Source organism: Calidris pugnax, unplaced genomic scaffold (genome assembly GCF_001431845.1).
Source record: "Calidris pugnax isolate Ruff unplaced genomic scaffold, ASM143184v1 scaffold56, whole genome shotgun sequence".
Taxonomy (NCBI): domain Eukaryota; kingdom Metazoa; phylum Chordata; class Aves; order Charadriiformes; family Scolopacidae; genus Calidris; species Calidris pugnax.
Window position 1 is genome coordinate 16085116 of NW_015090839.1, and position 25678 is coordinate 16110793.

The following is a 25678-nucleotide window of genomic DNA, read 5'->3' on the forward strand; positions in this document are numbered from 1 at the left end:
CATTTGTCTCAGACCACAAGCAGCTTTATTTTCACTTGTGACAGCTGTTCAGCGAGAGTGAGACAGCCAGTTCCGCTGTGCTTGTGATCCAGAGCAGATACGGTCTCTGCCGGTGTCTCCGCCGGTGCCCTGAAGAGCTCCATTTCACAGGAGACGGTAGAACAGGTACCTCGTGCAGTCCTTGGCCTGTCTGCTGCTGTGCCCTTTGAAGATTGGTTTAATGCTAGTCCTTTTTGTGTGAGGAAGGGAGGAGTGGTTACAGGAATTGAAATCACCACTTAGTTTCACTTGAGCTGGATCTGAATACGTAAAGCAGGGGGCTGTTAGAGGTGTTTTCCCACCCTCACCTTCCCATGCCAGGATCCCATTCCTCTGCTTCTGGACACCACTCCCTTTTCCCACACCCTGCATCTGTAAACTGAGACCTGCCACCTTTCTCCAATCTGTCAGCCCTGTTTTCTTCCTCTCCCTAGTCTCTATGCTCCCTCCATCTCCTGTGACCTGAGCAGAAGCCCTCAGGCCAGCAGTGACTGGAGTGTGAGCTGTGCAGGCTGGAGAGACGGGGACTGCTGCCCCTCAGCTGATCTCACATTGCACAAATATAAGCATTTCCTCCATACTGCTCTGAAGCAGCTCAGGTTGGACACCTTGGGAACCTCTGGGCAGAGACCAAAGTCCCTTGTAAGCCTGTTTTCTTCTTGGGCCAAGGTTGGTCTGATACTCCCATCTCTATGCACAAAAATATCAGGGTTTGAAAGAACAAGGCAACGTGTGCTGAAAATATCTCTCTTTGAACAGTATTATTTATCCACTTCCTTTGTCCAGTTCATTAATGACCACAAAACAGTGGTTGGAATAACAGAAAAGATAAGTCCAGGGTTTTTTTAAGGCCACGTTTGAGTATAAATCTGTTTTCTTAACATATCCTCTGTCCTTCCTCTGAGACATTTGCTATCTTTTTGTGTTTAGAGCAAGGAGAAGGAATGAAGCATGTGCTGTTACTGCCCTTGAACTTCTTTGCAAAGCTGGCGCTGCTTCCCCCTCAGTTCACTTCTCGTTGCCTCTCGCTCTGCCGACTGCATCAGCTTGCAGGAGGATCCCCTATAAAATGGAAACCTTTCCTGTAAGGCATTCCTTTCCACCCTGTAAAAAGTCTCCACTGTAAATTTGCTCCAGGCTTACTTTGCACCAGAGTCATAAATTTGAATAACTTCACAGAAGAGGATTTGCCTGAAAGTGGGTCACACAAACAGCCCTCTGCAGGCTGGGGCTGACACAGTGTGGTACGGTAGGCTTTCTCCTCTATAATAAAATAAAATAAATGACAGCAATTAGCTTGCTTGTTCTGCCACAAGCCTTACACCTCTAGCACTCCTGTTCACTTTGGGGCAGGTTTTAGGCCTGGAAGGAATGCAGAATTAGGAATTGCTATGGAGTGATATCTCCGTAATATCAGCAGGCTCCAGACATTTAACCCCTTAAATGCCTGGCTCAGGATTGCAACAAGGAGGTGTTACTCCTTCTGTTAGCTAATAGCAGAGATACATAATTTGAGGGAAGTTTGGATGTGAATTTTGCATCTGTTTTGTGCCAACAGTAGCTACTTCTGTAATGTCTGGGCTTTTTGTCGATAGTCAGAGGTCCCCAAGCAGCTGTGGGTGAATTGCTTCTTGGTGGAGTGGTGGCTCCCAGCTGCATACAGGGATGCCAGCTGTGAGAGGACACCTCCACACCCACCAGAACTCACAGCTGCCCCGCTTGAATTTTGTGATTCCTTCCCCTTTCTAGCAGGTGAGAAAGAAGGACAATGTTGACTACAGGAGAAACTTGCAGCTTATTGCACATGACAAAAAGAGGACTGCAAGACTTTAAAGCTGCTTCACTGTATTTTATTCTCCCTTAGCCTGTCTGTACAGTAATGGCATTTTACTTTTGTGGTGTTAGCACAAGCACAAAAGCAAAAGTGTGTAGAACTTAATGAACTTAATTAAGGAACTTGGTTTAAGTCATTTTAAGGGAATGGAATGCAGACCTCCCAGCACCGTGCTTTAACACTTGAATGTGTTCTTTCCTCCAGCTGGCAAACTAAATCTAAAATGTAGATGAAGAGAAATTCTTGTCAGCGTATCCACCTTCCCAATAGAGATGGGTTAGACTAATTAACAGAATAGCATTCCTAATCCTGAAACTTCCAGTTAGGTGCTCCTGCGGTGAGTTATTCAGGTGGAAGTTTCATGTATATCAAGATATTAATACCTTTGTTTTGAGGGAAGAAAAGCAGCCATCCTTGCTGGATGGCACAACTGTAGCCTGTTTTCAGACAAGAACAGATGTTGTTCTTTAAGCGCGTATTGTGCGTGTCACCATGGGTTCCCGTGACGTGGGAAGTAATTCAGACAAGTACAGAGTCCAGACTCTTGTCAAACTATTGGCTTGAATTGAGGAGCTTCACTCATTTCTTTTGTAGACCCTAAACATTTAAAGACCTAATCCAAACCCAGTTGATGTTAATTGCACTTTGTATTACTTGGGTGGGGGGCAGTTTGAGGTCCTCAGCAGAGTCCTGTAGCTCACTGCCATCATTCCAGGTACTTCTCTCCAGCCTGCTGCTCTCCTCTGCCTCACCCACTCTAACACAGTCTCCTTCTTACTGCTTTCTAGCTACAGGCAGTGATACAAGTAATGATTGTTACTGCATGACAACATTTTTGGCCTTACCCTTTACTGGATATTCTTCCAAAATAAAAGCTTTAGTGAATGAATAAATTATGTTTCTGGTCTGAATAGTTGGGGGGAAAATGTAACAAACCCCGCAACCTTGCAAACATAAAAGCAATAAAGGGTTTTAAACCTGAATCTTCCAAAACCTCCACTGGGCCATGAGGTGACTTTGTTACCTCAGCACAGTGTCGCTTCCAAAGCCTAGTACTTATGATTTAAGTTGAAACATTAATGGTTGCATTACTGATAGTTTTGACAGAAACATAAGGCTGCTCCCAAATTTGCATTGCAGAATAAGTGTCTGGTCTACCTTTAATTGATTAGTTGACAAGGATTTCATGCCTGTCCTTGGGAAATAATTTTTTTTGTTGCCTGATAGATGATAGGAAGTTCCCCAACTTTAAATCTAACTTTGTCTCATTCAACTTCAGGCCAACACTCACAGCTTTTTAACAGTATGGACTGTCTGTCTCAAACAGTTCCCTTTTCAACTTGCATGTGACCATTTATATCCACATTTTGTTACTATACCCAGATTTTGTTTCTGAATTTCTTTGGTTTCTCTGGCTTGCTCTGTTCTTGAAGTGTCATTTGAAGTACAAACAAGTCATCCATCTATCTGTTCATCTTACACAGAACTTGTGGTATGCAAAGATGAAGGTCTTGGGCACCTAGCTGTCTGCATATGTGTATGTCTGTGTTTTCAACATGAGAAAGCTCAGGTGCAATGGCAGTTCAGCAAGCTGGATCATGTGGCACTGTTGGAAACACTTTATGCTGCAGAATCACAGAATGGGGTTGGAAGGGACCGCTACAGATCTCTAGTCCAAGTAAAACTAAACCTGCTACAGCAGGTTCACCTAAAGCAGGTTGCACAGGATCACGTCCAGACGGGTTTTGAATATCTCCAGAGAAGTTCCTTCTTGCCCTTTTTGAAAACTGGAGTGACATAGGCTTTCCTCCAGTCCTCTCCTGTTCCCCGTGACCTTTCAAACATGTTGTCATTGTTGGATTGCAACAAAATGCATTTTCCCTTAGGGTTATATAAAGTTCATATGATTTCAGGTATTTACAGCTAAGAGGCTCCCTTCTTTGTAAATCTTGCATATCCTTAATTCTTGGCACTTTGTCTAGGTATCAGAGGGTGAGATGGAGAACTCACACTGCAGTTGTATAAATAAATTAGAAAGGTAGGAAATTCCTGTGAAAGTGCCATCTCTTAAGTACCAATTGTGATTACCTATGTTAGAGAATGAACTGAGATGACTGATTAGATTTTCCATGCTGACCCCTTCTCTGTGGCGCAGTCCTGATGCAATTTCTTTCATGTTTATCTTCAGGAGCTTCTGGAAGTGGGAAGAGGGAATCTGGTTGTGTGACAGCAGCCCTTGGTAACACATGGAGTCACAGCGTCAACACCAGGCTCATTCTACAATACCATGACATGCCGACAAGACAGGTGAGAACTTAACAGCAAAGAAAATTTAAATAAAGCTACACCAGCAATGCTTGGTCAGATGGGCTAACTGTGTCCTTCAGCCCCTGTGATTATGCCAGGTGTGTTGAGAACCTGGCACTCTGCAGCCAATTGCTTATTTCGGGTGCAGGGCAGCGTCCTTTGCTTTTCGGGGATGGCCAGTCCTCCAGTGCCTCCCTGTGTTGGAATGGGCTTATCTGAGTGGCAGAACCTGGCGTTGGCCTCTTGGCACTGGCATACAAGTTCCTTGAGCTTTTAGTGCATTTCATGTATGGCGATGAAGGGTAATCCTTAAAGTGCTTTCCTGCACCGGGATTTTGGGGCAGGAGTAGGAGGCTAGTCCTTTCACTGCTGTGATTGTTTTGTTGTCATCCTTTCCACTCGTTGTGCCAAATTTTATCTGTGTCTGTTAGGACAGGGAGCACTCTATCTTCTGCAGCTACTGTTTGCAAGTGGAAGCTTGCAGCCTGCACCAGGAAGCTTAACTTTGAACAGGAAGTATGGTACCAATTTTCCAGAAGTATGTCTGCAAAAAGGAGAATTCATACCCTTTCCACTAAGAGGCTTCATGTCTTTGAGTGAAATAGAGTAGCATTTTAGACTGCAATCTTCACCTCTTAATTTAAAAAAAAGCTGTAAAAAACTAGGAGGCAAGACATTTGGGGTTTGATTGAGGGAATAATTTTTTTTTTGTTTTTAAAAACATCGTAACCCATGATTTCATCTGTCCCTTGGGATATCTGTGGTTATAATCTCTTTTGGCTTTGTCTATTCTGTTTTTGCATTGATGTAACTCTTTCCAAAGGCTGTGACCCTCAGTCTTAATGTTATTGATTTTCTGCCCGTTAAAGTAGAGAGTTGTCAGAAAAATTGCTATGTGAAGTTTGTACCATCTTACTCCTCTAGCGTTACTACCCTCATGCATTTAAATTGGTGCTCCTGGTTTTACTGCCACAACACAAGGTTTCTCGCTTTAGAGCCAGAGGAGAGGAAGTCATCCTGGTTTATTCTGCTCATTAGAAGTAAAGTTATAACGATGGCACTTGTGTTCCTGTGAGTATTAGGCACTGTGAAGCAGCTGTAGTCCTCTGGGCTCTCAGGCAGCACGTTAGGTGTGTCAAATGCAGTTAGAAAAAACATCTTCTGGACTCGCTTCTAAAGACCCTGCACAGCTGTATAGAAACATACTCTTATTGCTGCTGCTCTTCTAGGTTCTCTAAGTTCTGCTTCTTATTCTGGTCTGTAATGAGTTCTCCTTTTCTACATGTGTGTGCTAAATACAAAGCTGCTCACAAATTTCCTGGATTGCTTTGGAGGTACATGGGAGGTGGAGCTGGCAAAGGGAAAAGGGCAGAAACCAGGCTCTGTGCTACTTCGTGAGGCACAAAGTCAGCTAAAAAGGATTAAGAACATTCCTCTGGTGGTGGAAAGAGGGAGCAGTTTTCCTAAAGAACATGCAGATATTAAATGGAGTTTTTCCTGATTTTTTTAGAAGGAGTAGATCGCGAGTGTGTGAAATGTTGTTTCCAAGCCTTTAAAATGCCATTATAAAAAACATATTATGATCTGCTTAAAACAAAGCAGTTTTACTCCGTTCCTAACTGAGTTTATCAGGTGCGCCACTTTGCTTGCATGTGAAGCCACGGACTCATTCTGTTTTAGTTAAGCAGAAGTAAATCTACAGTGAGGAAAACCAACCTTAAAGTAAACATTAGTGTATGTTATTAAAAACAAAGTAATTTGAAACAGAAGTGTGATATAAATATAAATAAGGGTATGTCTGTGAAGTCAATGAATGAAATGGGATGTGTCTGTGATGTCCTTTAAGTATTTTTCTGTTGCTGATATCTGTGTCCTTTTTAGATAAACTCTCTTTTCTTAAAGTCATAGAAATCTTTCAGCGAGACGTGCAGTTTCCAGTTAAAGGAAGGCATCTAGAGTTACCCTACCTGTAGTAGCACTGTATTGATTAAATTACTATAGTTTTACACACGTATGTTCTTGTATAATTGCTTTATACCCACTTTCAGAAATGAATTGTGAATAAAGGTGCCTCAGTTCTTGAGATGCCATTTCAGTCATGATAAGATGGTTCTGTCAGGAGGTATTGGGTATCAGCACTTTGAAAATCAGCACTTTTTAAGGAAGCTTAACTCGGAGGTCCAAGAATTCCCAAGTCAGTAATCACTTTTAGAAATCCTCATATTACTATATTGAAAAAAAAGTGAAATTCTGCCCTAGGAAACTACTGAAAGCACGCAGTTGTTCCATAGATTTGGGTGAAAAGTAGCGCAAAACCAAGTTTTCCTTGCTTTTCACAATTTGTAACCCTACAGAATCAATACTGTTCAAGGAATACTCTGCATTTTGTTCTGACTTGCACAGCGGACACAATTTTTTCTTTCAAAAGCTAGAATTAATTATTTTTTTAGTCACTTGACCTCCTGAAGATGCTCTTCCTGGCTCTACTTTCTCTCCTTCTTTCCCTGGAGGAACTGGGGCAGTGATGAAAGTCTGATGGATATTTCCTTACGTCCCACTTCCATGATGTTAGAGCCAGAGTGCTAATCCATGCTTGGAAATCCTGCCCATCAAGAGAGAAGACACCTCTTGAGAGGCGCTGGGCCACGAGGCCCAAGGGTGGTATTCTGCAGAACGTGGAGTGATAATGTAATCGTTAAAAAGGATTCAAGGCAGCAGTTTTCCAGAACCAGTTTTCCTATCTTCTGGCCAGGCCAGGCCACTGGGCTATTTGATGCTTGTTCTTAGGCATGCAGTATTCATTCCTGGGAAAGCTCTGGGATGTAACTCCTGTTCCTGTAACTTTGGGGAATGCCAGGGCAGCAGGTGGCAGAACGAGTACGCAACAAACCTAGGGAAATTAAGCATAGAATTCCTACACAGGGATTATTTTATATATTAAGTAAAAGATTCCTTCATTTTGTTTGTCCAGCAGACGTTTTTTCAGCCAACTCTCCCTTTTTCCACCCCACCCTCTGTATGTCTGGTGAACATTAATAACACAGCAGCCAATTCAGCAAGGTAATGAAATTTCTGGGACATCCTGCCTGCCTTAAAATCAATTAGGTTTGCTTTATTGCTTGGATAGAAACAGGTTTCTGAACAAACAGATGAACTTTCCTCTTTTGCCCCCTTCTAGAAGCCAGTGTTCTGGTGTTGGTTTCCTCCAGGACAGAACCAGTGCCACTGGGGGAGGGCAGAAGGCAGTTTCCAGGCTGCATTTAAATTCCTGATGCCACCGAAATCCATGAGCATGGACTACAGCGTAGGATTCTTTTAACTGCTGTGGTGGGACTCAGCTGCACCACTTCCACAGCGGCACGGTGGCCTAAGAGCTTGGGAGAACGTGGGGGAAGTTACTTGTTTGGCACAAATGGGTTCATGAGGGGAATTTGCTATTATCTTTACGGATAATGATGCTTGGTTCACCCTAAGCACTCTTGTAAGTAGTTAACTATGACATTTGTTTTCCTGAAATCCATACATAAACATGCAAACCCTTTGAGTTTGGGCCAAAACCAACCAGGCTGCACTAGAAACTGTCAGACTCCTCAGTTACCCCTGTGCGTATAATTATCCTTCTTTCCTGAACTGGAGTCAGCAGGCTCCAAGGTTACTGTTTTCATGTGTGCTCAGCTGTCTTTAGGGGACAGCAGGGTAGGGTTTAATATGTTGACATGCTATATTTAACATTTTATTCTTGTCTGTTGGAGACAGGGTGCTGGATTAAGTGAAACACCGGCCAGACCTGGTATGGCAACTTCTATGGGCCTGGTTTATTTTATAGTTTTCAAGGGATTTGTGACACTCGTAGTATTATGTTAACGTCTGTAACTGTTTTGAAATTCTGAGATGGAAAGTGCACATAGAAGTGTTATTTTATAACAAATCAGCGTTTTCCTGTGGTATTTTCAAGAAAGAGCTTTTAGGATTCAGGTACGGGCTGGAGCTTTCGAGCAATGCCAGGTGAGCTGCTGTGCAGCAGTCTTCCTGCTGCAGGTAAAGGGTTTCAAAAGCATAAGTATATGGTGACTCATTCTTAAAAAACAAAACAAAACAAAAACCCCTTCTCTCATTCAGACTAATGCCAGACATAACTTTTGTTGTGTCCTTGGTTACAGACCAGCTGTTTTGTCTTGCTCTGCTTAGTATCATATGAATAAGCCCTGAATAAGCATTCCAAAATTGCGATGGTGAAGTAACCATGGTACTCGCTGGGGCTGGGAGAGAGCCCAAGGGAGTAGGGATAAAGTTTTACACTTAGGTGACTTGCTAAGGCCAACTTCTATGATTCTTTACCTTAAATTTGTTATAATTTTAGTGGAGCACTTCTTTCAAATTGTACAGATGTTTGGCTGTAACTCTACCAGTCATTGAGAAAATATATTAAAAATAGAAATAATGTAACTTGTTACAGTCATGATGGTTTCAGAGCATAAGTGAGACCAGATTTATCTCTCCCTGTGAAACACTGAGGGCAGTTGTTACGTGGACTCTGTAGCTGTTGGTTATCTGTCCCATTTTAAAGATATCACCAGGTGAGGTTTTCACCTATAAAAAAGGGAAGAAAATAAACCACAGAAAATAAAACAATTACAAACAAAGCAAAAAGGCTGTGGAAGAAATATACACGAAGTACTAAAATCTGGGGTTAACACTTTCCTCATTTTGGTCCTGGTCTGGAGAATAGCAAGTACGGTAATGAAGTTTGGAAATGGCATCCAACTTCTATGTATTGAAACACAATGGAAGATTGTAGCCTCACACAAGGAAGAGTTTTGATTACTTTGGTGAGATGGTGATATTTGCCGGGGAGAAAGAAGAGCCAATGAAATGTAATCAGACAGAACATACACTGAAATTACTCTGAGATGGAGGGAATAAGGGGAATAATACAAATAAAATAGAAATGACATTGATGTGTTTCTTCTATTAACTTTATAACAGTTATACCTACCTACTAAAGCAAATGGAGAAGAAAATGCAATAAAAAAAAGATATTTTTAATAGTCTTAAACATGGTTTAGGAGTCAGACGAGGAAGATGGAGATGGTCACTAATGTTGAGAAATGCAGACAAAAAGCTTTTCACCTACTTCAGTGGGAGCAGAGGAGAAGCTAGTTCAGTCTTTGACATGGTGGGGCAAGAAAACCCCATAGAGAACTGGGCAGTGAAATCAGTGTTTGGCCAAAGGAGGTGAATGAGGATGTGTGAAGGTTGCCCGTCGTTATGTGTGAAGCAAGAAAACTATTGCTCTTTATGTTGTCCTCTGCTGAGCTAGTATTTGGGAAGACTCAGAAAAAGAAGTCCTCGTACTCTGAAGAAGAACAGAAGAAGACTCTGCACATGAGCTTTTTGCAGAGGTATTGAGACAAATGAGGTGCCATTCAGTGGCTGTGATGCGTGTCAGGAAAACCTGTCTTCATATCCTACATGAGTCATGTGCATACTACAGTAATGCAGATTATGTACATAGTACAATACTTTTTTTTTTTTTAAAAGCATTTAGATGTGAGAAATTCTGCAGATGGCAGTGGATAATGAGATCCAGTCAGCAGTGATAGGAAAGGGATGTGGCTATTGGGTTGTTTTAAAATGGAAGTGGTATAAAGTGTATCTCTTCTAAGCCATCTTATTACATAATGTGTTTATCATATGGAAAATCAGCTCTGTGAAACGAAGCGAGTTGGGTTATTTTTTGAATAAGAATGATGGTATGGAGTCATGAAAGGGATAGGAAATTTTGCAGGAAAGTAGATTTTTTTCAGATGAGATTAATTTTTTATGGTTCTCCATTATGGAGTATGCTGCTTTTGAAGAAATAGCTTTGGAAAGATGGCAGGAGCACGTATCTGAATTCTGCAAAACCCCTCCATTTAAAGAAATGAGGTTATTTATAGGACGCACAGTTTACTTCAGAGACTTCTGCCTCATCTCTGCTATAATTTGAGTATTTTGAATCAAGACACAGTGAGAGATTGTTATGGCCTCAAATTTCCATGCATATGTACAAACTACATCCTTTAAAATACATAAATAAGAAGCTTCTGGGTTTGGGTTTTTTTCTGATTAAAAAGGCTCCAGACTGATAACCCTTATGACAGAAATCTTTTGCATATCCATAGATCATACACAAGCATAAACAGCAATATAAACTTGAGTTGCATGTGAACAGGCTGAAACTGGACACAATGCACAACTGTAGCATAAACAGATGATTATCGACCTAGTATGATACTGACTTAATCCAGCATAAGTGCCAAATGAAAGGATGCCATAAAAATCGAGAAGGTTCATTAACAAGTATTTGGAGCTCAAACGTCACTAGGTCACTTACTTTTCTGACTTGTGTGTTTTTTCAGGTCTCTGCAGTAAGCTTCCTTCTTAATGGACTCGAGGGGGATGGTCATACAATGTAAACATTGCCCTGTTTACATTTAATGGGACTGGATTTATGGCCCTCTCCTCTTAACAGGACACTTTTATATAGAGAAAAATGTTTCCATCATTCTTGAACAATAATTCATTTACTCAGGTGCTTATATAACGCTAATCAATTTGCTATCTAAGAATCCAAATAGAAATGAAAGGACCCTAGAGAAAATGAGAAAGAACAGAAGAAAACCTTTAAATAGTTCATCTTTTTCTCTGTCCTTTTTTATTAAGCATTGCAGGTTTTCTTAAGATTATTCTAATGTCAGACCGACAAAATATAGCAGCAGCTGTGCAAACTTCAAACTCATAGAACTGTAGTTCAGAGCACCCTAAAGAGAGGAGCAGGAACATCTCCGAGGCAGAGAGCCAAACCCAGTATTGCGTTATACTGAGCCTCCCTGCCGAGGCTGGTGGCAGAGGTGGGTTCTTTCTGTGAGGTTTCTCTGGTAGGTCACTCAGCTCTCAGAGAGGAGGCTCCTCTCTGGCTGCTGCTAAGCTACATGGGTTACGAATTAACCATCTCATAATATGTTATATTTTCAAATTACTGTGCAAGCATTTGCTGACCGGTCCCTGCAACGCCCATGCCAGGTGCTCATAACCGAGGAAACTGAGTCATAAATAAGTAACTGGCCAGAGTAAAGCCTTTGTAGGTGGGACCAGAGCTGGCATCTCTTCACTGCCACTTGTGCCATCTTGCTCAACCTTTACTGCCTCTGTTTCAGGCACTTATGAAGTCTTTGTACCTCCTTGTAGTACGTAGTTTCTTAGCTGTGAAGATACTCCTTCTGCTTCCCTTTCCAGTTTTCTCTGTAGATTAACTCACCCGCTGAACTGGTTTTAACTGTGATCTCTTTAACTCCTCTCTTGAATCTCAGTCCCTAGCATACCATAAGCTTTTCTTTCGTCAATGTTCACCGTTAACAAAAGGTTAATGAAAGTGAGACTGTGGCTTGAACGTTATGGCAAAACTCTCTCCCTGCTTCCTTGTTTCCAGTTTCTGTTGATACCAGAGCAGATTTTTCTAAGCCCCAGCTCTAGAAGTCACCTTGCATTCCTACGTCTCTCCTCTTTGCAGACATCAAAACTGTTCCAAGTTGCAAGTTCCCAACAAAGAAAGAGGGTAGCACATAATTTTTTAGAAGATTAAAACGCTCGTCCAGACTCTTATCTTCCATATTGGTTAATGCAACATCTTCATTTCTAGTATTATCAAATCCATATTTTTTTTCCTCTTCCAAACATACCACAGAAAAAAAAGAATTGTTACCTTGGTGAGACCTACTTAGTCACAGTGACATTGTTTTAATTTTTACATCTTCTCTCAGTTCCATAACTGGGAAAATGTCCTTTTGCCTTCGTCTAGTTGATAATTGTGCACCTTCATGTTAATCAGATAGCAAATTCTCAGAAATCAGGGCTGTATCTCCTGTTCTTTATTGGGAGCCATTTAAAGGTCAGGATAGGAGGGGTAAGATTACTATAACAAAATCTGTTCTGAATATAAACAGAGAGCTTCAGTCTGTGACGCTGTTAATCCAACACCCTTTACAAATGCTGTATTTACAGTTCACTAAAACAGCATAAAAATGGGAGAGAGAAGGAATCAGATATGACTTTCAAGCTCTGATCTGAATTGTCTGAAGAATGCTCTGTTTGTAAGTTTAAGCCCCTTTAAAGAGAGAGAATGAACACAAATTCCCATCCTGTTTATACAGAATCACTTTTCTGATTTTGAGTGGATTTCAGTGTGAGTTTTCCCCTCAAAACAGAATGGAATTAACCTAGGGCAGATTCTCTCATCAATATCTGAAGTGTCATTGCTCCTAACATCAGCGTGGCAATGACCAAAGTTGTTTATCCTTGGAATGCTGTGGCAAATCCCCCTGCTCTTGTCTTCTACCAGTCCTCTTTTTTTTTTTCCTCCCCCCACCTTTTTTTTTTTTGTAATTGAAAACAGGCGAACTAAAATATCTAACTCAGATTTTAGTGGTTATTATTCTGAAAAATTCTGCTAAGTCTGTCATGGAATATAGTATCCTTAAAGCTTGGAGGCATTCTTAATAGTGAAAAAGATCAGAATAGCATTATACAGAAACTGGACAGCCTTAAGAAGTGAAAAGATAGTGGAATATAAGGTTGATAATAGACGTAATCTGTAAAATAATATTGGGCATTACAAATGAATTTCTGCTTTACATACGGAGCATACAAGCTCAAAGTGAAGCTAATACTGGAGTGGTTTAATTTACTATAGAAAAACTAATTCAACAGTGTAATGCAGTCATGAGAAGGGTCTGTGCTATCCTAGAATAGATTAGCCAAGGTATTTCATAGGAAAGAGAAAAGTGTGCCATTGTGGAAAGACACTGAGAACATCTCTGGAATACATATATGGCCTGGACATTTGTGTTCAAGCTACTTTCTTCTTCGTTCTTCTCTTTGTTCTTACTTTCTTCCCAGGTAACTTGTGTGCTATATAAAATATATTGAGCTGTCATTGGTGAAAAATAAACCTCAGATAAAGTTTTAAAGCCAGTCAAACTTTGACATACTGACTTCAGTGGGCAAAATGCATTGCATCTTCTGTGAAAAGGTAGGGATCAGACATGATCCCTGTGTTCAGGCATTACAACTTTTATGATGCTCTAAACATATTAAGGGAGAATTGTCTCGTGAGTTTGTATATCTAGGGTATTATGTTTTGAACTTGAATTTTTGCTTGTTTTATGAATCTGATGTCATTGAACTGTTTTGATTGACAGAACAGGAGAATGATAGCCAGTGAGTGGCGTTCAAAATCTGCTGTGCAGAAAACAATATGTTTTCTTCAGCCTTATCAGTGTATCTGCCCCAGGTAGCATCAGTTAATCTAGAGGGGGGGTTTGCTCTACATAGACTTTTTGATCTTTCATCTCTGTAGTTCCTGTCTATGGTATCAGTGTTCTTAGCTGTGATCTAAAAACAGGCTGAAAAAAGAAGAAACCTTATTAACTGCTTAGAAACTGAATACAAACTACTGGCTCACTTTAAGGAATAAAACCAATTTTGACATACCACAGCCTGAGCTGGACTGCACCTTAAAGTGGAGGGGGTCTTGATAGTCTGCAATGTTGATGACCTGTTGGGAGCTGCCAGGCCAACTTTTATCACGTCTACCCATCATACAGCATCAAGATAATAAAATATATAATTTTCTCAATATTACCTTCCCCTGGACTGATTGTTATAACTGTTGGAAAAATACGATGGGATTTTATGACATCTGCTCAATCAGGAATGGAAAGGATGTGTCCAGGAGGTGGTAGTGTATTATAGCCATGTTGTGGAAACATTGGAAGATACTTGTGACTAAAAAGTAAAAGGCAATATAAATAGCTACTGAGCCATCGTGCTTCCAGCTCTCACATGTAGTACTTATGCTGCACTTTGATTAGGGAGAGGTATGACCTCTAGATACATATTAACAGAAAAGAGTAAATTCCTCAATCCATGTTGAAGTTCAGTGTTTCTGACATGCTTGTGATTGATGGATAACTTCAACTTTTCAGATATTGGTAGGAAGCAGTGTAAAGTGCAGCTTGGTTAATGAATGGCTTCTTCCTTGAGTTTTCATATTGGAGCAACACTAAATTGGAAATAATTAAATAGGTCACTTGTCAATAAATGCCCCTGTCTCATCAAAAAAAAGTGACAGACTTAGGTTGCAATGTAGTGTGTGAGGTACTACTGAGGTTATTCTCCGCTGGAAGGAGCTCATTTGGTTTGTCTCGGGTTTGCAAGACCCTTTCACATTTGCATCAAAGTGATGGTTCATGGTCTCTCTCTTATCAGTCATTTCCTACAAGTGAGCCCTGAGTCTCTGGCAGAAGTTCTTGCACTAGTCCTGACTGAACAATCAACCTTGGCTTTTTCTGCTATTTGACTTAATGTGGCTGTGCAGAGGTCTCTGCAGTTTAGGGTGTTTTCACAACCCCCAGCACTGAACTGGAAGCTATGGAGTTTAGGTTGCAAAGACACCTGAGCTGACCTTGTAGAGATCTGCTGGTGGTACAAGAGGTTTGGCTTGGAGTCTGAGCCAATAAAGTCTTACCAGGCCTGAGCCAGCACTGTCTTTTTACTCAGTAAATTGATGTTTCTGGTCCAAATTGCCTGTTTGTTCTTCACTGTATACCAGTGAAGTTCTTGCTCTTATTGTCACTATTTATTTATCTATCTAATAATTATATAAATCTCTGTACCTGTATTCATCTCAAGCTACAGATAGAAAGTCACCTAATTTCCTCTTAACTTGTGTTATGTTTCCAGCTGGATGTGGCACATCTCATATCAAAAACATGAGGAAACTATTTTTTTCTCCTTTTTTCATAGGTTTTGTCTTACTTCTCACTTGTGATCTTATAATGGCCATCTCAGTCTTCGTTTGAAATAACTGAACTGGCTGAAAAGAAAAAAAAAATTAGCATGAAAAAATCAAGAAGTGTCTTAGTGATCTAAATAAATAGGTATTAAATGTAGAAAAAAAAAAAAAGCTAAACAACTTCCTGTAAGAAATGGAATAAAGGTTGCCATTTGGGTGCTATTGCATGAAAGAAGAGGTTGAGAGATTTTTTTCATCAATTTTTTTTCCTGTAGTTGTCCATTTGCTTTGCTATGGATGTGGTTTTGTCCTTTGAACATAACAAAATAAGTTTTCAAAAGTTCACATGTAGTTAAGATCCCTGGTACACACAGACCAACCTGAATTTCTTAAGCATAATCTCCATGCAAGGGAATATCTAAGAACTGTACATGCCACTCCCAGTAATTTTGTGAAAAGAATGACCATTATGTCCGATCTTCACTTCTGTTTCTTCTTCAACATAAAAAGGCTTATTAACCTGCTGGTGGTTGTTTAGGGCATACTGTCATCACAGATTCCAGCTGTGATGTCTTATGTATAAAGCAACGTTTCAGGTCCTAAAGGGCTGTCCAGCCTTTAGTGCACCTGTGCCATGCACTGGAACAAGCTTGTTTGCTTGTACCTGGTGGGGATTGGTGGGGGTCCACTACCCTCTAGAAATGTAAATGAAGTCTCCTGAAACATCTCATGTTTGGTAGGGAAAAGCTTTTTCAGGACTCTGTAATTCAATGTTTGTACACCCACCAATACAGATCATGTTTATAAGGCCATTAAACTTTCTTTGAACACATTGTTTTCTACTTCCTTGGTAAAATCTCTACCAATAATCTTGTTGTTAGTCCTGTAGAAAGATTGAAATTAAATGTTAAATTAAATCTATCACCTTTTCTCAACACCTGTAAAGCATGACAGTACTCCAAAAGCTTACATATTGCATCTGCATGTATTACCTCACATATCTGTTTTGGTTTTTTTCTTGTCCTTGTTATGTTATGCCCAGTGGACTCCAAAATATACTCTACTGAGGCTTTACGTAAGATAGTATTACTCTCTCTTGCCTGTGAATTTAACAGTGTTGTGTTAGCTTGTCCCCAGGGACTTTACTTTTAGGAACAGAACAAAGTGAACACACACAAAAAGTTGGAAAGGGCTTTTGTTTGTTTCATGTCAAAAGCATTTTGCAGCCACTAGTGTGGGTGAAAAACATTTATGCTGTGGTCTAGGACTTGGTTGAATCCCAATCTTTTCAGCCTAAATCTGGGAATTTAGGATTATGCCTTTACATCAAGGAAGGCCACTGTTGTTTTTACTGATGTCCAAAAATAATGAATGCAGGAAAGGGAGATCACACTTGTGATGCTCTTTTACAATGGATTAATTTTGTTTCAATTTATAAACAATATTGTTGAACTTTTTCATCATTTAGAAAGCCAAACAAAAGTGGAAGAAGGAATGAAGATTGGCTTAATTAAGATTTGAGACACATTAGAAACAGGCATCAGGTTTGAATTCGCAGCAGATACTTTTTTATCTGTAGAAGATAAATACATCGCTAAATCTGTCATAAAGAAGGTTCATAGAGATCTGAAGTATAATAAAAGTAATAAATTATGATAGCAATGCATATTCCTTATGCTGTGCTGGTGAATTACACCAAGCTGATCTACCCCCTGCAGCAAGGAGGGCTGGATGCTGTCTGCATCCCTACCTCTGCAGCCCTGTGGGCAGAGGAGCCAGCAGTGTCTCTGAGCGTGGGGTTCTGTGGAGGAGAAAGTCACAGCTGCTGGGCTTCCGTGCTCTCCTCCCCGCCGGTCCCGTCCCTTCCCGGCCAGTCTGGCAGGCTGGGTGGAAGCAGTCGTGTCTTCTGAGAACTGCTCTGGTGCTATTGTACTGGTACTCCCTGAGGAGTCCTTCCCAATTCGGGATGCATCATCCTAAGGATGAGGCAGCGTTCCAACATGTGTCACAAATAAGAATTGTGTCCCTCAGCCCTTTTCCCATTTTCCAGAACCAGAATCAAACGGAGGAGTATGAAACGCTCTGAAAAGCTACATAAACTTTATTTTCTATTCTCAGTACCAGTGTGCCCTAAGTCTGATGAGTGACCACAAGCTGCCACACAGGAGAATTCCCCTAGGAGGCTGTGTTTGTGCTACCCAACTACTTTGTCCAGCCCCAGCACCATCCTCAGATCCCTTTTCTCAGTACTGTTTCATTGTGGTAACCAGGACATGCTGGCTGGCTGGCTGCTTTCCTGCTTAGTAAAAGCTACAAGCATTTTCTCCTGAATTACCCTTCACGTTGGACAATTACCAGGGCTTTGGGCCTCAAAAGTATTATAGCATAGGAAATCATCATGGCCAAGCTCTTGTGAAGTTTCCTGGCCTCTGGAGGACTCTCCACTGGGAAAGTTAGGAGAGACTCGGAAACAGAGAAGACGACAAAACTCATTTTACGAAGTAGGGAATAAGGCACGTGGCAGAGAGACAGAAAGCACTTCTGGGAAGAGGAATTTCACAGGGCCTGGTGTTATATGGCAGGAGGGAGCTGACTGGCCCTGCATACCCCATATTTCATGCTGGGGAACTTACAGCAGAAGTCTGGCTTAAGTGGAAGTATACTGGAGGCAGTCTGTTTTTGTGCAGTTCCCCGGCCAGGTTGCTGCAGTTCAGACACAATTCACATAAACATCTGGGATTGCATTTTCCTTTCCAATTAAAACTTGAAGTCACCCCCTGTTTGCCTGGGCAGTGCAGTGCCCTGCCACTGAAGTTAGTGTTGAGTTACGTACATCAGGCAGGAAAAGGCAGCCTGGGCCGGGGGTCCGCTTGCAGTCTGGGAGAGCACAGCTGAGAACAAGCATTATTTTGTTAATTTGGCCTATTGCATTCAGGACAGTCTCTCTCTGGAGCACATCAGAGCAGCTCACCTTGGAAAGTTTTGCTTTTGTTGTTTCTGATTGTTTTTGATAGTCATTTGAGGTTTCGATGGTTTCCGTCCACTGAAGTTATGTTTACTCAGTCCAAGGATATTCAGAGCTCCTCATTATAAGTGCCTGAAGCTAAAACCATGTCCGAATGGCAGGATATATTACATGCTGAGCCCTCTCACTTGAAATCCAGTGTTTGGATTTCACACTGCAAGGATTGGAACAATTTGCGGACTGGTCATCTGTTGCTAGCAACTGCCTGGATAGGCACAGCCAAAACACGTGCCTTTGTTCTGGTTTTATGAGAAGGGAAGGAGTTGACCCCACTGAATATTTGAGAAAACAGATAACAGAGCTGTTCCTTGTTCATCCTTCTGCTCTGCCCTCTCGATAGGGAAAAGCAGGGTATCTCTGGAGCTGTGCCTACCTGGCAGTATATTAGTACAGTGAAGTTGTTACAGATATCTATCTCCATGCCTGATTTTGGACTGAAGCAAGGGAATGCTCCATGATTTTCATATAATTGCTCAATAAAACAGTGGCAAAGTTAGGAAGACAACTCATAAATCCTGATTCACCGGTCCTGGCATTAGGCACTATGAAAAGTCCTTTATATATATATTGCTCTTTAGAAGCAAGATCTGAAGGCGGCTGGGTATAGCAGGGCTTGAGATCTGGAGAGCGTCCTCTTTCCTGGACTTGTCCACTCCCCTGTTTCTCCTCTGTTCTTAAAAGATTCTTGGTTTTCATTTATATCTCCTCCTTTTGTTTGTTTTCCTTCCATTTCTTTCCTTTGCAAGTATTGAATGTCTCCTCTGGGAGTAAGCCTAGCCACATGTGCGTGCAATGATGGTTTATTTTTATTGGAGTCATTGCCTGTGACTGTTATTCATTACTATAGGAAGAGCTGCACTAACAAACTGCTCTGAGAGCCTTTTTTTTTTTTTTTTCCTGTTGTAAAAAGTCCTGTTTTGTCCATAGCCATTGAGAGTATCTACAGCCATCATTAAGACATTGAGAATTTTGAGCTTGGACACTGGTACTGCCTCTTGAATGTCCTGTTGTGTCTGGTGTTGCAAAGCAGAATCTCAGCTTCTCTCAGCTTCCTTCCATGTTGTCTCTTTACATCAGCTTTTCAACCATCTGTCCATCTCTCTGCTACCTAAGCAACTCAATTGTCCTCTGCTTGGAGAAGAATTTATGGCTGCACAAAGCTAGTGCAGTCACTGACTACTCTTACGGCCTCTTATGATAGTAGAGGGTCCAGCCAGAATACCAGGCCTGCCTGGGATGAAATGGCTGATTCAGAAAAGGCTACTCAAAGGTAGTATAAAATGCTCTTATCTCATGTGCACTTCTTGTCTTGACACTGGATAAATAATCAGCAGCCCTATTTCCTTACTTTAGTCTCAAGTTATCACACATTTCTTTTTCACCATGGGCAAGGCCACCATCTCCCATCTTTAAGGTCATGTAGGGAATTCTCAGTACTTCTTTAAGATGAATATGTAGCATAAATAAAGAAATTGTCGGCAGTTAAATTTGTAGCACATGCTTAGTGTAAATGTAAGTCAGAGCTTAAAGACCTAAGCACCCTAAATAATTTCTAATAAGAAATACAGTGATGTAAAATCAATTAATATTAATTTACCACTTCTGAGGTCAGAGTGGAGCACAGTGAGGAACGGTGAGTGGTCTGTGTAGGCTTACCCAAAAGAACATAGGACCTTACCCTAAAAATTAATGCTAGGATAAAGGAAATGGACAAGAAGTGATTTAACTGAAATTTGGCTAATATTACATAGGTTCATGATCTAAAGATCTAAAACAAATCTAAAGATTTAAAAATCTCAGAATCTATGTTTCCCACTAGTACTGACTCTTAAAATCAAAGATAATCTGTCAGAATTTGGCTGAGAAGGTTTGAACTCTTTGATATTAGTTTACATTTGTTAATATAAGTGTCATGCTGATATTTCAGGATTGAGATTTCTTTGAATTCTTTATCCCATGCTGAATCCCTCTCATGTCTTCCCTTGGGCTTTTGAATGCTTTTCCTTCCTTAATTTTCTTACTCAAATCAGTGTCCATAGTTCCTGTTTCCCTTGCGAAACTGTCTTATGTGCATCTGCATTTCTCACTCCCTCACTTTTTCTGGAGATGAGAGACAGGAACTTCTTGGCTTTGCAGCCTTAGCAATGGTTTTTAATGTACGGAATTTGTATGCATTGCACTGAAAAAAAGCAAACAGATGTGCTGCTACATTTTGGGGGGGAGACAACAGCAGGATGGTCAGCTGCCTTTTGAGTCTGTTCCTTTTGCTGTTGTTTCCAGATGTGTGCTAATGGACATTTTTAGGATGTACAAACAAACTCTGCTTGCCCACTTTTCTGCACTAATTGGTTTGGATTTATGGAATGCCTCTCATAAAGTGTCTCTAGCTGCCATTCTTGCTTTTCTATAAAGCAGTAGAAAGGAAACTCATTCCTAAACAGTTTCCTCTGGAAAGGATTTTCTTGTAGGGGAAAGAGAGATACAATCCATTTAAATTGCTCTATAAAGAGTTTTATTGAGTTGTGGCCCATTAACCTGGCCTTGACAAAAACCTTTTCAAACAACTGGATTTCAGGGAACCACATCTCTCAGGTGCTGTGCATGGCACAAATGAAATGATAGTTTCCTAAGATATCACTTTAATCCAAATTGTGATATTTTTTTTATTTATCTTTTTTTTAATGTGTACAAAAGCGGTAGGGACAACACATCTACTCCCAGTACTGGGCCATGTTTGTAGCTCCATCTCTCATTCTTTGCTCTCTAGTGCTCAAGACATGTTAAGTTTTCCTGGTGTCAATCCACCAAGTTTCTTTTTACCGGGAAGAATATATGTTTGGGGTCTAGATGATGAGGAGGGCTGGAGGATAACTGCGTGTATCTCTTTTCCCTCAACCTGTCTGTTTTTACTCTTTATTGCCAGTCACTGCCCACCTGCATACAAGTGAGGACAGTACTGCTGGGCTGGGTGAGCTTTCTTCTCCTGGAAAGGGGAAAATCTGTGCATAGAGAGTTCTTCCTTGAAATGGGGTTTGGAGGAAGATACAAAGCAGGGGATAATAATTTACATAAGAAAACACAAATCCCTGATAAAGTCAAACAAACTCTATAGTGATTTACTTGTGAAGGCAACATGATTTGATAGCATCTTAATTTGATTTTGGTACTGATATCAGCTATGCAATCTTTAGGAATGTATTTAACTTCTGAACTTCAATTTACCCAAATGCATAATGGGGATATTTTTTTCTCCACTCTTGTAAAGCCTTTTTGAAATCTACAAATTAAGCATAAAAAGCAAAATATTGTTATCTCAAGAATTATTTGCTGTAGGAGAACAGTAAATTGTTTATGGGTATATCCTAAGCGCTAAGTAAATGATTGCAGAATACCTAAACTACGTTTTTTTCACCATAATACTGGAAATATGTCACTTTTTGGTTCTGCAAAGCCATTTTCTCCAAGGAATTTTCTCCCAAGGTAAATTGGAACCCATGAGAGACTGAAGCCTTGGAGAGCTCCAGGGTCTAACAAGCACTAGTGTTCAGTGAGGCTTGGCACACAACCTCTCTCCTACCTTGTAAAGAGCCATCTCATTGCACTGAAGGATACTTCTACATGGAAGGGAAGCAGGGAACAGTGGGTGTACTGCTGTGTGAAGCCTTGGTGCCATGGTGGCTTTGGGGCCTGTTAGGGAACTCCTTGGGCACCTTCCTGGTGGGCTGGAGGCAGCATGACCTGTGGGACTGGCAATGAGAGCTGGCCCTGGGAACTGGGTCGCAGCTCCTACTCAAAAGTAAATGATCTGCAGAATAAGGACTGCTGCTTTCGTTTCCAGAATATATCAAGTTCCTGCACATAGGGCCCAAGAAGAACCAGAAGGGAGGGCAGAAAAAACAGTTATGAGGTCTGCTGGGATATCTGATGCAAAATCAACTTTGTTGTTTTCCTTACTGGCTTTTTCCTGGGCTCTGTTGCAGCTGAAAAAACAACCCTTCTAATCTACAATAAGAAGGGAAATTCTGGCATGAAGATTGTCCACCCAGACAATTTGGCACAATTAGGGGAAAGATTTGTTTAGCTTAGCACTGATTTTGTTAGTATGTGAGTCTAACCGAACCTTGAGAGATAGTCTTTTCCGTGTTGAATGACACTGTCAATGATGTGGGCTTCCTTCTCAGTTCTCAGCTATGATCTTCCATGCGAATGTGGTGTAACTGAAAGAGTTCTCCTGAAATGCACCAGCTCTTAGCAACAACTATTTTCTAAAACAGTACGACAATATGAATTAGCAAAAAATCCCAGCAAGCCGGCCTTGTTACAGTAAGAGCAGCAAGTGTAGTGAGAGCCAGACTCCTTTCACAAATCTCACATATTTGGTAATTCATCAGTAGACCTGAATTCCAAAATATGTGTTGGCTGTAAATGTGGTTTTGTTGTTCATTTGGTCCTTAGTGCACGTGTACACTTTCTGTCAGTACAAAAGATAAGGTAAGTCTAGGAGAAAAGGAAATCTAAGGAAAATCTTAACACAGAAAAAAATTAAAAGTTTTATGTTCACTGATAAGAAACTGATGTACTTTAAAATAGTCTTCGAATGATCTCACTCGTGTTCCTCAGTCATTGCTAGGAACCAATTCTTGTAATAATAGTCTCAGTAAAAAAATGCGGGAGAAACTGGATGTCTTTCCAGTCTAAACCAAAATGATGTATTAAATGTTAATACAACTGATTTCCTCAAATATTTCGTTGAAATATCTTAGTTCATTACTTTTTAAAAAAATAGTTAGTTTTTCATTATGAAATAATATATTTTTTAGAATGTTAAAGTTTATAGCTCAGTGAAAATATCTTACTATTTCACTGTTCGGTAGTTTATCACCCTGACATTTTGATAACTAATTTGATATAAGACTCTGTCCCATTCATCATCTTTACTTTTTTTGGCAGGACACTGGCTTGATTTCTGATTGTCAGACTACTTCTGAAAGTCCATCCAATACGTTTTCCAATTCATCACTTTTGTTGCTATTGACAGAGAATGTTGTCCCAATAATTAGTATTTTCTGCTGGGCCTCTGCAATCAATTTCTGTGATTCATCTCTTCCATAAAGCTTATATACAATAAACTTTATTAATAAAAATGCTTTCCCTAATTAGAAAACAAACTTTAATGTACATTTTTTCTGCTGTCATCATCAATTCTCTCTAAGCCTTTTGTTTCTCAACCGCTCTGCTTGTCTCCCATTTATCTTCCTTTATCTAATCTAATGGCATCTATTCAGTTTCTATTCACTTTTCATCAAGGTGATATATTTCCTCTTCCATAGAACCTTTGTGTTCTTAATGTGCCTCATGGCAGAAATAATATTTTGTTGTTTAATGTTTATTCTACATTGTTGTCAAATAATATATAATTATTACAACCCTCCTGAGAGGGAAATTCAATGCTAGAAAGGAAAGAAAGGAAACTAAGATTGACCATTTTGTAAAGTTAGGACTTTGCAAAACTTAAAATAGCTTTGATTTTTAATTTTCTTATCCACCCCTATCATTTGCACTTTAGTAGGATAGCAGCGTAAGAGTAACTGCATCTGGATTTTATATTCCAATCCAAAAGCTCATGGGTAGCATTCCAGAAGCATCATGGATAGGATGAATTAGAAAGAATCAATACCATTTCATCATTTTTCTATGTCTATTTTCTATTCATTTCACCATTCGAAAAATCATTTTTGTAGTCTGCTAATTTCTTTAGACTATTATTTACCATTATTGTTAACTCATATCAAAACCATGTATTCCTTTGGTGCAACTTTGCACTTAAGTGTCAATATGAAAAAATTTCTGGTGAGGCCTAGGTTTCATCTTTGATTCCTTGACTAAATAGTGCTTATTGTAAAAGGTGTGTCTTTTGTTTATCTGGTTAGGAAACAAAGCAATTAATTCCTTTATGTATGTCAAGAACATTAATGGAGTTGTATTTTCCCTTCTTTTCCTTAAGTGAAAAAAGAACCAAGGAAATCTTTTATATTGGACTGAAAATTTAGGTTCTTAATCTCAAATTCAGGAAAGGAAAATTGTGGAAAGAGGTTTCTGTTTCAGCTTGTTAATAAAGAATTCTGATTCAGATCCAGGTTCAGATAGTAAACCTTTCTGTTCTCTCTCCAGTTGTTGGCCAGGACTGATTTAGAATTGAAACAAGACATAGAGATAAATATATGTGAGTTTTAGAAATGCTCTGCCTGAGCTGTCTGCTTCTGAGTTTATCCTGGAAGACTGCTTGTGTTCTCCACATCCTCAGGCAGCTGCTTGGAATCTTAGGGAGAGGAGCAGATGCTCAACCAAAAGATAGAGATGAGAAGGCTTTAAATTATAAATTCTGTATTTGAAAGTCAGCGACTTTTTCTTGGTTTATCGACCACAAAGATCCTTAGTTGCATATGGACCATCAGGGGACATTGTTAGTATGTATTATTCCAACTCTGTCAGTTCTATCAGCATAAAGGATGAGCTGACAGGGCTTCGGTGCTTCTCAGGGTGCCCATAGGAGTTAAGAGACTTCACAGGTCGTGGAGTGCATCCCAGGCACTGCTTTGTATCCCCTTCATAAATCTTTTAATCTGAATCCTAAAAATAAAGATTTTTTGTTTGTAGCCTTGCCTCTTTGAGTTGAAAGCTCTTCCAGAATCTCACTTTACTGATGGTTATAAACTTTAAAATTTCTAGCCAAAATATCTTTGTGGCTGCATGTTTGTTCTTGTGCCAGTGTTGTCAGTTTGAGAAGCTTTTCTCTTTCTTCCTCCTCCATTCGCTTCTTTTCCCTCTCCCCATTCACTTACACGCATAGACAATAGCTCAGCCTTCGTTTTTGCTAGATGCATTAAGCTAATTTTTTTCTACTTGGCCTCTGAGATGAGCACTCCATTCTCCTCACCAGCACATAGCCCATCTCTTGCAGTTTGAGTTCGTGAGTGACCTGTACTGTACGTGGTATTCCAGATTAAAGCTTCCTTAGTGGCTTGTACAGAAAGGCCAATGTATCCCTGGTTTGCCAGGTGTCAGTGATGGTGCGCTGAACAGTTGGATCTGCCACGGTCCTGGCTACATCACCTTGTGGGTCCGTAATTTTGTGAGGTGTATATATATACACATATATTATAACTCTGATTTTTATTTCCTTTTTGATATTGTTAATAATCTTTCCAGGATCACCATTACCTTGATTTTTGTTAATCCTTGATTTATACTCCCACTTCTTGGCCCTCAAAACATCATTTTCTTTTTTTTGATATGTATTTCCTTCTATGTTTTACAAGTTCCTTGTGCACACGTAAGAACCTACTCTCTGTTGGCTATTCCAACCAGAAGATGATTTGCAATGACCTCTTACAGTTTTTTTCTCTTTGGTTGAAACACAAATCTAAATACATATTTACTTTTTTTAAAGTTATGTTGATGAGTTTGGTGTTATAAAAAAAGCACTCTGTCACTCTGTGTACTCTATCTGGTTGTGAAATATACAATCATACTTTAAAGATTATTTTTCTCAGTAAGCAAACATTCAAAATAAAGCAATACCTTTGAATATTCTGAACTGTTCCCATTTCACTAAAATGGAAGCTATTCTGAGCCTCGG

At 40.1% G+C, this 25678-nt stretch overlaps 1 protein-coding gene across 1 annotated transcript in view; it reads left to right on the forward strand.

Annotated features, from left to right (window-relative positions):
• Positions 1-25678, forward strand: part of RAD51B (RAD51 paralog B) — a 392703-nt gene that overhangs the window by 223544 nt on the left and 143481 nt on the right. Inside the window, exon 9 of the mRNA XM_014942065.1 lies at positions 4062-4180. Coding sequence (XP_014797551.1) covers positions 4062-4180 — 119 coding nt within the window. The remainder of the gene's footprint in view (positions 1-4061; positions 4181-25678) is intronic.